Here is an 11,298-nt window from a genome sequence, read left to right as displayed (position 1 = left end):
TCTGTGTGATTAATCATTATTATTATTATTATTATTATTGTTATTGATGTTTTCAAACTCTCTTCTCTCTCTATTATCTATTAGTTTAAACCGCCTATCTTTAAAAATAGTATTTTAATCATTTAATATTTACTCTCTCTCTCTCTCTTGCAAGGATATTGTTATAGTTCATTCATACATTTCATTGTGCTATGTTAATCTTTCTATTTTAATAAAAAATGCTTTACTAGTACTATCATGTTGAGGTACATATACAAAGGAGCAGAAATCTGATGCTGAAGGTTCTAAGGCATTTTATTGCAATTTTCTTTTCTCTTTATTTGTAGTTACAATGTAGTACAACTGCTGTGAAATTTGAAGTTAAAATTTTATAATCATTCTAAATTAAATCTTTTAAAATTATAATACAAAAAATAATAATTAATTTTAGAGTTAAAAGAAATGAATGTCAACAATACACTACTAGTGTGCTAACATACTAAATCAAATAAATAAGATAAATAAATAGGGGATGAAGTACGCCTACAAACAGGGCTAGCTCAGGCTCGTCCCAATTATCATTCAATTGTTTGAAGGTGAACAGGATAATGGTGAATTTTCAAACGGGCCGATGGAGTTGCTACTGGCCGTACGTCCAAATGCCTGCGTTACCTCGTCGTTAAGTTCAGTATCGGAATCATCAGAGTAATATTCATAGCTGCAGCGTGGGGAGGGTATGCAACCTCTAGCTATGTAATTCTATAAAGAAGAGAAAGAAGTTAACAAGAAGAGTTGCTAATGTACCAAGTCTGAGTCAAGTGACAATAGTATCCAATAGAGAGTAACTGAATATTAATTACTGTTCATATATGCACATGCAATGGCTGACTACCTGTAGCTTCCCACATGATGCTAGTATAAGTCCAAGATAAGGAGGTGAGGGTTTTAATGGACGAGTGAGATATTCCGGATGATACTGAACACCAACAAAGTACTGATGACCTACAATGATTTTAAAAATAAACTTCCCTGTACTATATATAGCCCATGCTTTTTTTTACAAAAAATGGCTCCAAACTCACCCCAAAATTTTATTACATTTTCTGATACATATTGATGCCCTTATGCTGTGTAGAAAGTTTGAGCTGATTCCGACTTCAATTTTTCAAGTTACGACCATTTTAAGAAAATGTCAAAATTCTGAAAAAATCCCTGTACTATAGCCCATGGTTTTTTCCAAAAAATGGCTCCGAAATCACCTCCAATTTTTATTACATTTTCTAATACATATTGATGTCCTTATGCTATGTAAAAAGTTTGAGCTGATTCCGACTTCAAATTTTCAAGTTATGGCCATTTTAAGAAAATGTCAAAATTCTGAAAAAATCCCTGTACTATAGCCCATGGTTTTTTCCAAAAAATGACTCCGAAATCACCCCCAATTTTAATTACATTTTCTGATACATATTGATGTCCTTATGCTACATGCAGGGTCAAATTTGACAAACACCTAGAATTATCAATACTTTGTCACATATTCTTCTATTGCTTAGCATGCAGATTCTTAAATTTTTAATGTTGCTTCAAAAGCTGTTACTATCATAGTATTTGTCATTTCATGAAGCATGTTTTATGGGAACTAATCTACAACAAAGCAGTATATTAAGTACATACCAGTAATTTCCATGATCTCCATCCTCTGTCCATCTGTGTCCTCTCCCACAAACCTCAGGCCTTTAGACTCAAAACTATCAATTAATTTCGGATTGACCTGAAAATAAAAAGAAGAAATGAGAATCAAATAATAAATAAATTGTCTATAATATTAAAATTCATTTATAATTACCACATTATTAATAAATATTAATCCTAATGAATAAAATAATTAATAATCATCTATAATTACCTCGTAACGATGTCTGTGTCTCTCTTTTATGGATTTTTTGCTTCCATACAATTTACCTAATTAATTATCCATTATTCAAAGCCACACCCACCCTACCAACGAACCAATGACAGTGTCTTTGTAACGGAACCTGGTCTCCCTCAGGCCGAGTCTCATGGTCCCTCCCATGTCCCCTGGGTGGTGTTCGGGCATCTCTATGACAACAGGATGAGTTGTAGCAGTATTAAACTCCTTTGAATTAGCATCTGGAGAAAAAAAAGAAAAATAAAATGATAAGTCATATATTATTCATGTGGGGTCTGGTATTATTTCTTTGAATGGTTCCAAGGCACAATTTGCAACTGACCTTTCCAATCCAATATGTTCCTAGCAAACTCAATGACAGCAGTCTGCATGCCCAGACACACCCCTACCAGAGGGATACAGTGATTTAATATAAAGAGACTCACAGTCACACACTCTCTCCTTCCTTCTATCCTTACCAAGATAAGGTATGTTCTTTTCTCTTGCATATCGAGCTGCTACTATCTTGCCTTCGATGCCCCTGCCACCAAATCCACCAGGAACTAATATGCCACTAGAAAAAAGCAACAACAAAACAATTTTTAAACCTCTCATGCTTAACTACCCTCCCCACATGCACCCCGTCTCCTCACTTAGCAGAGCAGAGGTTTCCCCAAGCTGTGTGGTAGGAAGTGGGATTCGTATCCTTTGTTTCCTCTTCAAGTAACTCTGCTTCCACGCACTAAAAAAAAAAAAAAAAAAAAAACAGCCATGACTGGTTATATGCATTGATTAAAAGAGATTGGCCATACCACTAGATTGAGTTTCCGTCTACAAAAGAGAGCAGCGTGTTTTAATGCTTTGATGACAGAAGTATAAGCGTCCTCAAGTTTAGTGTATTTCCCCACTAGGACAATCTTGACGTCGTCTCGTATGTTATCGTAGCGATCGGCAAGGTTCTTCCACTGGTTGAGGAAGGAGGGAGGGCGAGGAGGAGTGAGGCACGGGAGGTTGAGTCTCTTTGAAAGGAAATTCAAGATTGATTGATTGTGCAGTAGCAAAGGGACTTGATAAATGGACGGGCAGTCGTGGACAGAAAGAACCTAAAAGTGCAAAAGAGATAGAGTCTGGAATTACAAAAAACAACAATTGATGAACCTGCTCAGGTGGAACATGACAGAACTGTGATATCTTTGTCCTCACAGATTGGTCAACCTTACGTTTGCTCCTACACACAATCTAAATAGAAAAAAATGAGAATTAAAGAAACCATCACAATCATTATATACTCACTAGATCAGGAGTTAGTCCAAGACCACGCAGCTGTCTCACACTATTTTGTGTTGGCTTGGTCTTTTGCTCAGAAGAACTACCAACCTTTAAGAAAGGAGAGAGAGAGAGGGGGGAGGGATAAAATTATATACAAGAAATTCAGACACAGACAATCTTCTACTGATCAAAAACATAGACAGTGTGTGTTGCTCAGTTGTTATTAAAGATAGGACATCAGTGTTGGTCAGTCGAAGAAATTCATTAAGCATCATAGCAACAACAAGTAACATGAGACCATAACTGTACATGTACCATGTAGACTACATGTACACATAGTCTTCTCTTCTCTTTCATTCTTACCTCTGGCACAAGGCTAACATGGATATTACAGAAGTTATGATGGCCGACTTTAAATTGAAATTGTCTGAAAGCATCAATGAATGCCATGCCTTCAATGTCTCCTATGGTCCCTCCAAGCTATAAGAGACAATAACTTAAAAGTTTAGGATCAACCACCAGGCCTTACTTCAATGACACAGACTTGAGGGATTTCCCCACTGCTTTCGACCGGTATCCTAGCAACACGCTCCACCCACTCTTGAATAGTGTCGGTAATGTGAGGAATAACTGGATAGATAGAATGAGAGAAAAAATATATTCTAACCACCTCCCATTCCTACACCTGGCTCTCTCTCTCTCTCTCTCTCTCTCTCTCTCTCTCTCTCTCTCTCTCTCTCTCTCTCTCTCTCTCTCTCTCTCTCCCCCACCTTGAACAGTCTTCCCTAGGTAATCTCCTCTTCTTTCTTTATTGATAACATGTTGATAAATCTTTCCAGTCGTTATATTGTTATCCTTCGTGAGGGCAATGTCAAGAAACCTCTCGTAGTTACCGAGATCAAGATCCACTTCACCGCCATCATTCAATACAAATACTTCACCTAGTGATACATAGGAGGGAGGAGAATGCACATCATACTACCCATAGCTAACTACTACAGTGCATGTGTGGGAGGGGGGGGGAGGGTAAGGCATCAATAGAGACAGGATGACAGCTGCAAATTAATGTACATGTCACAATTTAATGTACATGTAACAATTTAAATGTCACACCTGTTGCTATAGCACATTAAACTACAATTCTATATTACGGATCAATAGTCTCAATACTAATCTAAATTTCTAACATTCCTCCCCATTAATAACAAATTTTAAGTCCACCCTCTCCCTCCCTCTCTCCTACCATGTTCATAAGGAGAAAATGTTCCAGCGTCAATGTTAAGATAAGGATCAATCTTAATGGCCGTCACTCTTAGCCCGACCGATTTCAACAGAGTACCAAGAGAGCTGGTGATTATTCCCTTTCCAATGCTGCTGATGACACCTCCACTCACAAGTACATACTTAATGCTGTCTTGAGACACAGACTCAGGCTCAGCCATATTCAGTTCAATCTACAAGAGAACAAAAACAACTAAAAAATGACTAGCAGTTTGCTGCTTATTAAGCTGCTGTTGTATTGCAATTTCACGAGATATGATGCAATCTCACAGCACAAGCAAGCAACTCACCTAACACGTTTTTAAAGCTAAATAAAGTGAGAGATACAGCTGCACTGCTGCAGGAAAGCTTTCTTTCCGAGATACTAGTACTACCCGCCAAAAACTGCGAGATTGTTTTCCCAACTTCCCGCCAAAAAGGGAGGGGGAGGGCTTTCCCGGCAATTTATTTTATTAAATTTATTGGATACCAGTCAAAATTGAGTGCGGGTCTCACCTAGTTGGAATAAACGGGACAGTTCTTCTACTAAAGATAAAGGAATTGCGGCGCTATCAATAAAGAAAGATTCTCGTACTGCAGCTACTGCTGGAAACAAAAGAGATAGAGAGAGGGACTTGGAACCGTCACCAACGTGTTCACACTGCGGTTGCACACCACACTAGCACTGCACTCTAGATCTACTAGAATATCACGTGATCTTATTCTTCCCATCCTGTCATCTGATCTCCTGCCAATCAGATTAGAGCCCGCTGTTTTATGGCGGGGAACACACACCTGGTGTCTGGTGAATAATTCTATTAAAAATAAAAATAATTTTAGTCAATTGTTGGGGTAAAATGTCTGACAAAAGAGCTGGTCCTAGTAAGTCTACAAGTGGAGCCTGTTCTTCGACTGATGGCAATTTGTATGGGCGGAGTCCTTCAGGGAGAGGGAGAGGTGGTTACTATGGTAACCGGGGGTCCTGGCGAGGGAGATGGAATCGTGGATCGAGGAAAAGAGGAGGAAGGGGGCGTGGTCATGAAAATCCCATGTCCACTCCGTCGATTGGTACGAGTCGTCAAGTAGCGACTCCACCCCCTGCCACTCCCCCTGTTAGCAAGAGACCTCATTTGATACAGACCACGCTTGAGTCCTGTCAGTATTGCTACTGGAATACTTATCTACCTAACGAAGGTGATTGAGTGGGAGTTATTAACTTATTATTAATTTTACTACTTTTTTCTTTTTTTTCCATTAGTATATACGACAAAAATTGTTCAAAAAATTAAAGAATTCGAGACGTTTTTTTCCAAGCACATACCAACTTATAATGCAGTAAGAAATTCGAAACAAAAAGCTATTATTATTATTATTATTATTAATTATTATTATTATTATTATTGTTATCATTATTATTATTATTTTAGGAGATTCAAAGTATGATCAATACCCATAGGGCTGTACCTGTACATTATTTACAACTAATTGAAGGTATATTATAAGTGAGCTCTAGTTATTAATAGTTATTATGATTTATAGAGGCAAGGGGTGTGGCTAATTTGTCCGAAGAAATAAAAGAAAATCCTGACCTTGTTTTGAATTGCTTAGGATTGGCTTTTCATACTGTGAATCATCATCTTATTGTAGTATCTGCTCTTTATGTCTTATTAGGTTTTTGAAGAATCATTTGATAACGGTTTTCATGACAGCAGTATCAATACAAGCTTGACCACAAAAAGCAACGAGCCCATTCAGAAATACAACATTAGGTAAGGCACTATTTGTCATGTGATTGTCATGTGATTGAAACAGGCTATATGGACTTGAACCCTTCACTCTACTACGTAATATCAAGGCCCCATTGTTTGGTAGATGTGTATCAGTCGTTGGTACCGTAGTTAGAGTCAGCTCTGTTAAACCACTCGTTGTCAGTATGGGATTTCAATGTCACTCCTGCAATGAAATACAGGTATGAATAATCACTTGTACATACAATACATGTATGTATCTGTCTCTTATTCTGCTATTAGTCTTTACCATTTACTGATGGAAAATATTCTACTCCAGCAAAGGTACTTTGTACATGTACATAATTAATGATTAAAGTAAATTTTTTTTGATAGTGTTTAACTTATGATTGTTCTGGAAAGTTCTTTACTCCTCTTCGGAGATCAGGTCTCACTAAAACGGTTGATTCGCAGAGAATAAGGTCCAGCGAACTCTGACTGCTTTGTTAATTATCCACGAGGCAATAGGTTACAGGAGCAGGTCGACGATGATCGGAGAGAGGCTGGGAGGATTCCTCGTACCATAGACTGTGAGCTCTCAGGCGATCTTGTTGACAGCTGTGTTCCAGGCGACGTCATTACCGTGACAGCCATCGTCAAGGCAACTAGTTCCCACGACGACAGTAAGACCACCGTTCCTTTGTTTTATTTTTTGTTCTAAGGTCGTCCGAGGAGCTCTAAGGATAAATGTACTTTCCTTTTGTATTTGGAAGCCGTTTCTGTCATTAATAGCAAAAACATTGGAGGAGGAGTGGGAGGAGAAGGAATGGGCCTTGACTTTACTACTAAAGTAAATGAACTAGTAAAAGTTGTACTATTATCAATTTATGTAGGACTTTTACGGAATTGAAGAGATACACAATGATGATGATGTATTTAAGCTCTTAGTTGGGTATGGGGATCATCATCATTACTGTTATTTTTTTTCTTTATATTTCCAGGTCACTTTGTCCTACCATTTATGGCCAGGAGGTACGCATATAAGTATGGTATATGCAAGCATAGTATACTCTGTTGTGTAGATTGTTAAAGCTGGTCTTCTTCTTGGGCTGTTTGGTGGAGTACAGACATTCTCAGATGACAAAAATTCTGTAAGGAATTCAGTGCGATTTGATTTGCCATTTTTCCTCTTGCTTGGTTAAATCTTTTTGTTTTCCCTTCCCCTTCTCTCTCAGTGCATCTCTATAAGAGGTAATCCTCATATTTTAGTCGTTGGTGATCCAGGACTTGGTAAGAGTCAAATGCTACAAGCAGCTGCTAATATTGCGCCAAGAGGAGTGTTTGTGTGTGGGAATGCAGCCACTTCATCAGGACTGACAGTGACGCTCACTAAAGAAGGAGGGAGCAGTGAGTACGGGCTAGAGGCTGGGGCACTGGTACTAGGGGATCAAGGTATGGGAATGAGTCTTGCTATCAGGCGTATCAGCTCAAGTTAGAGCAAAAGTGTCACCCTGTACTATATTACAGGGACTTTGGCCCGATTTTTGAGCAATTATAAAAATTCATTAAAAATCCAATTTTGATCGGAATGAGCTCAAACTTTCTACACAACATAAGAACATGTATACGCATCAGATAAAATTATAAAAATGGAAAATTCTCACCTAGTCATTTTTGGCAAAATTTGGCCCATGACCCTGTACTATAGTACAGGGACTTTGGCCTGATTTTTTAGCAACTTTAAAAATTCATTAAAAATCCAATTTTGATTGGAATGAGCTCAAACTTTCTACACAACATAAGAAAATGTATACGCATCAGATAGAATTATAAAAATGGAAAATTCTCTCCTAGTCATTTTTGGCGAAATTTGGCTTGTAACCCTGTGACAGGGACTTTGGCCTGATTTTTGGCAACTTTAAAAATTCATTAAAAATCCAAATTAGATTTAAAAATCTAACGTAACAAAAAATTTTTTGTTTACAGGTTGCTGTTGTATTGATGAATTTGACAAGATGAGTGGTCAGCATCAAGCACTGATGGAGGCCATGGAACAGCAGTCCATTAGTATTGCTAAGGCAGGGATTGTGTGTACCCTCCCAGCCAGGACGTCAATACTAGCAGCTGCTAATCCCATTGGAGGACATTACAATAAAGCTAAGACTGTCTCTGAGAATTTAAAGTCAGCAAAGAGCAATAAGCAACATGTGGTATTAGAAGAGACATTTTTGTTGCAGGATGAATGCAGCTCTACTATCAAGATTTGATCTTGTTTTTATTCTCCTTGACAATCCTGATGAAGTTAGAGCATGTACATGTGCATGTTACACAATTGTATTATGTATCCATTTTGTTTCCTGCAGGAGCTTGATTCTGTTTTATCAGAACATGTCATGTCTCTCCATTCAAAGCAAAACAGGTTTCTTTTTTTTAATTATTAATTTATTATAATTGTCTTTTAGAGGCTTCCAATCAGCTGTTGCTAAAAGAACTTCGGAGGTACTATCCAATACGTACATATCCATGTGTTCATAATTATGCATGTAATCCTGGTATAGGGTATAGTTACTACTCCTTCTCACCGATCGATCCTCTCCTCTGACCTCTTAAGCGAGAGACTCAAGGTCAAACGTGGGGAGCACTTTGATCCTGTCCCTCCTCAACTGCTAAGGAAGTACATCGGTCAGTTATGTAAACGTCATACAACGAGGTGGAGGTATCTATGGCATTTATCATACCCTAGGCCTAGGGCCATAGGCCCGAGGTAGGTCTGTGTCCAGTATCTATGGTATGATAAGGCCGTAGATACCGACACAGAGTTGTATAACCAACTTCTACCATGTACTAAAATAAACAACTAGTTTACTTAGCAACAGTTAGCAGCATCAATGCCTTTTTTAAACAGGAGGTGAATGAGTAAATTCCCCGGGCTACTTATTTGACCCCCAACTGTCCGGGAAATTACTTATTCACCTCGAGCTACTTATTCAACCTCCCGGGGAAACTTGTTGGTAGGTAAGTTATTTATGAACCTGAAATTGAGCAATCTGATTGGTCAGTTACAACTAGGCATGATAGAATAATAGTTACTAAGTACTATGCCTATTTTTAGGTTATGCAAGGCAATATATTCGCCCTTCGCTTGAGAGCAGTGCTGCTCAAGTACTCAGAGGATTCTATTTGGAACTACGGAAGCAGAGAAGGAAAGGGGACGGTACCCCAATCACTATGAGACAGCTGGAGTCGCTAATTAGATTGACAGAGGTATATGAGCTAATGATTATTAAGTTAAAATATAAAATTATAGTCAAAGGTATTTAATTTATACGTAGGCAAGAGCTAGACTAGATCTTAGAGACACTGCTAATGAACAGGATGCGAAAGATGTTGTTGAAATAATGAAATTCAGGTACCATTTTTAATGCTATGCAACATATGTACTTTTCTACCTTCTTCTCAGTATGCAGCATACGTACAGCGACGAGTATGGGTTCCTGGATTATTCACGGTCCCATAATGGGTCTGGTATGAGTCAGAAAGCACAGGCTAAGCACTTTGTGTCAGAACTAAGTAGACTGGCAGAGAGAAATGGCGACTCAACCTTTAGTCACTCACAATTAAGAGATATTACACAGGTATAGCTATGCATATATAAACCATTATAGAACTTTACTCGGTTTTTTTTTTGGTTTTTTAAGAGGCTTGGTCTACAGCTGAAAAACTTTGATGACTTCATTTTTTCACTCAATAATCAAGGCTACCTTCTCAAGAAAGGTCCAAAATTATTCAAAGTACAAACAGCCTTTGATTAAGGTAAAGCAGTGACACAAGATGTGAAGGACATTAATATTAAGGACCTGTGCTACTTCTCATAATCATTTACTCTATAGTATTTATAAACCTGGCAGAACATACTATGTATAATCAAATCAGATGTAAGAATTTAATTTCAATACTCATTCTGATATCACTTAAAATTTATGTACAAGTACATGTATGAACACCCATTTACCCTGGTATAGCATATACCAGTTACTTCTGAAACAGATGTTGTTTTTGTTTGAAAATTTGTTTTGAATGAAACTTGTTAAAGTGAGAGAAAGCTTACACTGTTTTACTGTTTTCTTTTACTTCAATTGTGAGAATTTGCAGTTATGTGCCACTTGTATATCCTCAATGCATTCCTGGGCCCAATCTACTAGTATAAAAGCAACAATCACTCCGAGTTGGTCTTCATATGTTTAACAATGGATGCTTCTCAAGCTACTCAAATTTATGACACTTGTGGCTCTCCACAAATTCAAGAATCTCAAACGGAAGCATTTTACATAACGCTGCTGCCTAGCCCCCAACACCAGCAGCAAAGGGATCCTTTTCAGTTTGCTACAGTAGATGATACGGCTCCAGAGCCTCCTGTTGCAAGGAATACAAGTGTATCTGCTCCTCAGCCTCCAAGCTCTATCAAGCAGAGGCTACTCTTGATAGTACTCGTAGCTCTGTTGTGTCTAATCCTGGCCCTTTTGGTGGTTGTCCTTTGCATCGATGGGTTAACTCTTTCTCAAGTAAATGAGATTAAGAATGAGGGTTGCAGCAACAGCAGTAGTCAGACCTGTGTCAATTCCAATACGATTTCTCAGTATATGCCAAATGCTTCGTGCAATCCTGTTGAATATAGACAGCTCTTGAATAAATCAAACGAAACTGCACAGAAGCTTAAAGGTATTCTTAAATCCCTCAATCGTTTGCGTCAAACCAGCACTGCTACTGCAGCAGTGGTTGACACTACTTTACTAGCAGTGGAAGAACTGCTGGCATTACACAATGGCTCATCTGACTCTGTTTTTCCTTCATCTTGCAAGATGATCAAGAAAGAGAATCTTAGCAATGAATCAGGTCTATATCTACTATCAGCTGCCAGTGATCGTGATGATGATGGTAATATTCTTAGGTACGAGGCTTATTGTCACATGGGAAATTTGTGCGGCTCTTCTGCAGGATGGACAAGGCTAGCGTACCTGAATATGTCTGATGCTACTCAGGACTGTCCTTCTGGTTTCAAACTCTACAAACCGAATAATAAGATTAGAGCTTGTGGACGACCAGTAACACACCAAGGTGGTGGCTGTGTATCAGTTCAGTTTCCATCAAAGGGCA

At 38.3% G+C, this 11,298-nt stretch overlaps 3 protein-coding genes across 3 annotated transcripts in view; 2 read left to right on the top strand and 1 right to left on the bottom strand.

Moving 5' to 3' along the window:
• Positions 1–232, top strand: part of LOC100641877 (integrin alpha-V-like) — a 10,553-nt gene extending 10,321 nt beyond the window's left edge. The window contains exon 27 of the mRNA XM_019993115.1: positions 1–232. This exon is cut by the window's left edge and continues 167 nt beyond it. The gene's annotated coding sequence lies outside the window, so the exon portion shown is untranslated.
• LOC100641750 (CTP synthase 2-like) lies at positions 98–5,072 on the bottom strand. The gene is made up of 16 exons (XM_003384048.3): positions 4,934–5,072; positions 4,401–4,611; positions 3,928–4,098; positions 3,687–3,787; positions 3,521–3,637; positions 3,182–3,265; positions 3,047–3,127; positions 2,701–2,991; positions 2,542–2,630; positions 2,368–2,462; positions 2,232–2,294; positions 1,990–2,130; positions 1,886–1,941; positions 1,654–1,750; positions 872–981; positions 98–738 (listed from the first exon to the last, which is right to left on the bottom strand). Exons 2-16 carry the CDS (start codon positions 4,597–4,599, stop codon positions 562–564), a joined length of 1,872 nt encoding a protein of 623 aa, XP_003384096.1. The 5' UTR covers positions 4,600–4,611; positions 4,934–5,072; the 3' UTR covers positions 98–561.
• Positions 5,073–5,174: 102 nt separating this feature from the next.
• On the top strand, positions 5,175–10,121 carry LOC100641622 (DNA helicase MCM8-like). Its single transcript, XM_019993119.1, has 23 exons — positions 5,175–5,611; positions 5,676–5,752; positions 5,845–5,908; positions 5,957–6,042; positions 6,089–6,186; positions 6,230–6,386; positions 6,448–6,489; positions 6,541–6,626; positions 6,673–6,827; positions 6,867–6,994; positions 7,038–7,096; positions 7,146–7,176; positions 7,227–7,295; positions 7,380–7,596; positions 8,131–8,326; positions 8,382–8,445; positions 8,508–8,563; positions 8,607–8,643; positions 8,703–8,826; positions 9,257–9,408; positions 9,477–9,553; positions 9,605–9,779; positions 9,843–10,121. Exons 1-23 carry the CDS (start codon positions 5,275–5,277, stop codon positions 9,954–9,956), a joined length of 2,601 nt encoding a protein of 866 aa, XP_019848678.1. The 5' UTR covers positions 5,175–5,274; the 3' UTR covers positions 9,957–10,121.
• Positions 10,122–11,298: the final 1,177 nt, after the last annotated feature.

This window comes from Amphimedon queenslandica, unplaced genomic scaffold (assembly GCF_000090795.2).
Source record: "Amphimedon queenslandica unplaced genomic scaffold, v1.1 AMPQUscaffold_13501, whole genome shotgun sequence".
NCBI classification, from domain to species: Eukaryota; Metazoa; Porifera; class Demospongiae; order Haplosclerida; family Niphatidae; genus Amphimedon; species Amphimedon queenslandica.
Note: the sequence above shows the minus strand (reverse complement) of the source record. Positions and strands in the feature narration are given on the sequence as shown.

Coding starts and splice junctions, on each gene's coding strand:
- LOC100641622 (XM_019993119.1), top strand. CDS start 5,275: ATGTCTGACAAAAGAGCTGGTCCTAGTAAGTCTACAAGTGGAGCCTGT. Junction 6,627..6,672: donor GTTGATTCGCAGAGAATAAG/GTCCAGCGAACT, acceptor ACGAGGCAATAG/GTTACAGGAGCAGGTCGACG. Junction 8,564..8,606: donor CTCCATTCAAAGCAAAACAG/GTTTCTTTTTTT, acceptor ATTGTCTTTTAG/AGGCTTCCAATCAGCTGTTG.
- LOC100641750 (XM_003384048.3), bottom strand. CDS start 4,599: ATGGCTGAGCCTGAGTCTGTGTCTCAAGACAGCATTAAGTATGTACTT. Junction 1,942..1,989: donor TTACAAAGACACTGTCATTG/GTTCGTTGGTAG, acceptor ATAATTAATTAG/GTAAATTGTATGGAAGCAAA. Junction 1,751..1,885: donor GACACAGACATCGTTACGAG/GTAATTATAGAT, acceptor TTTTATTTTCAG/GTCAATCCGAAATTAATTGA.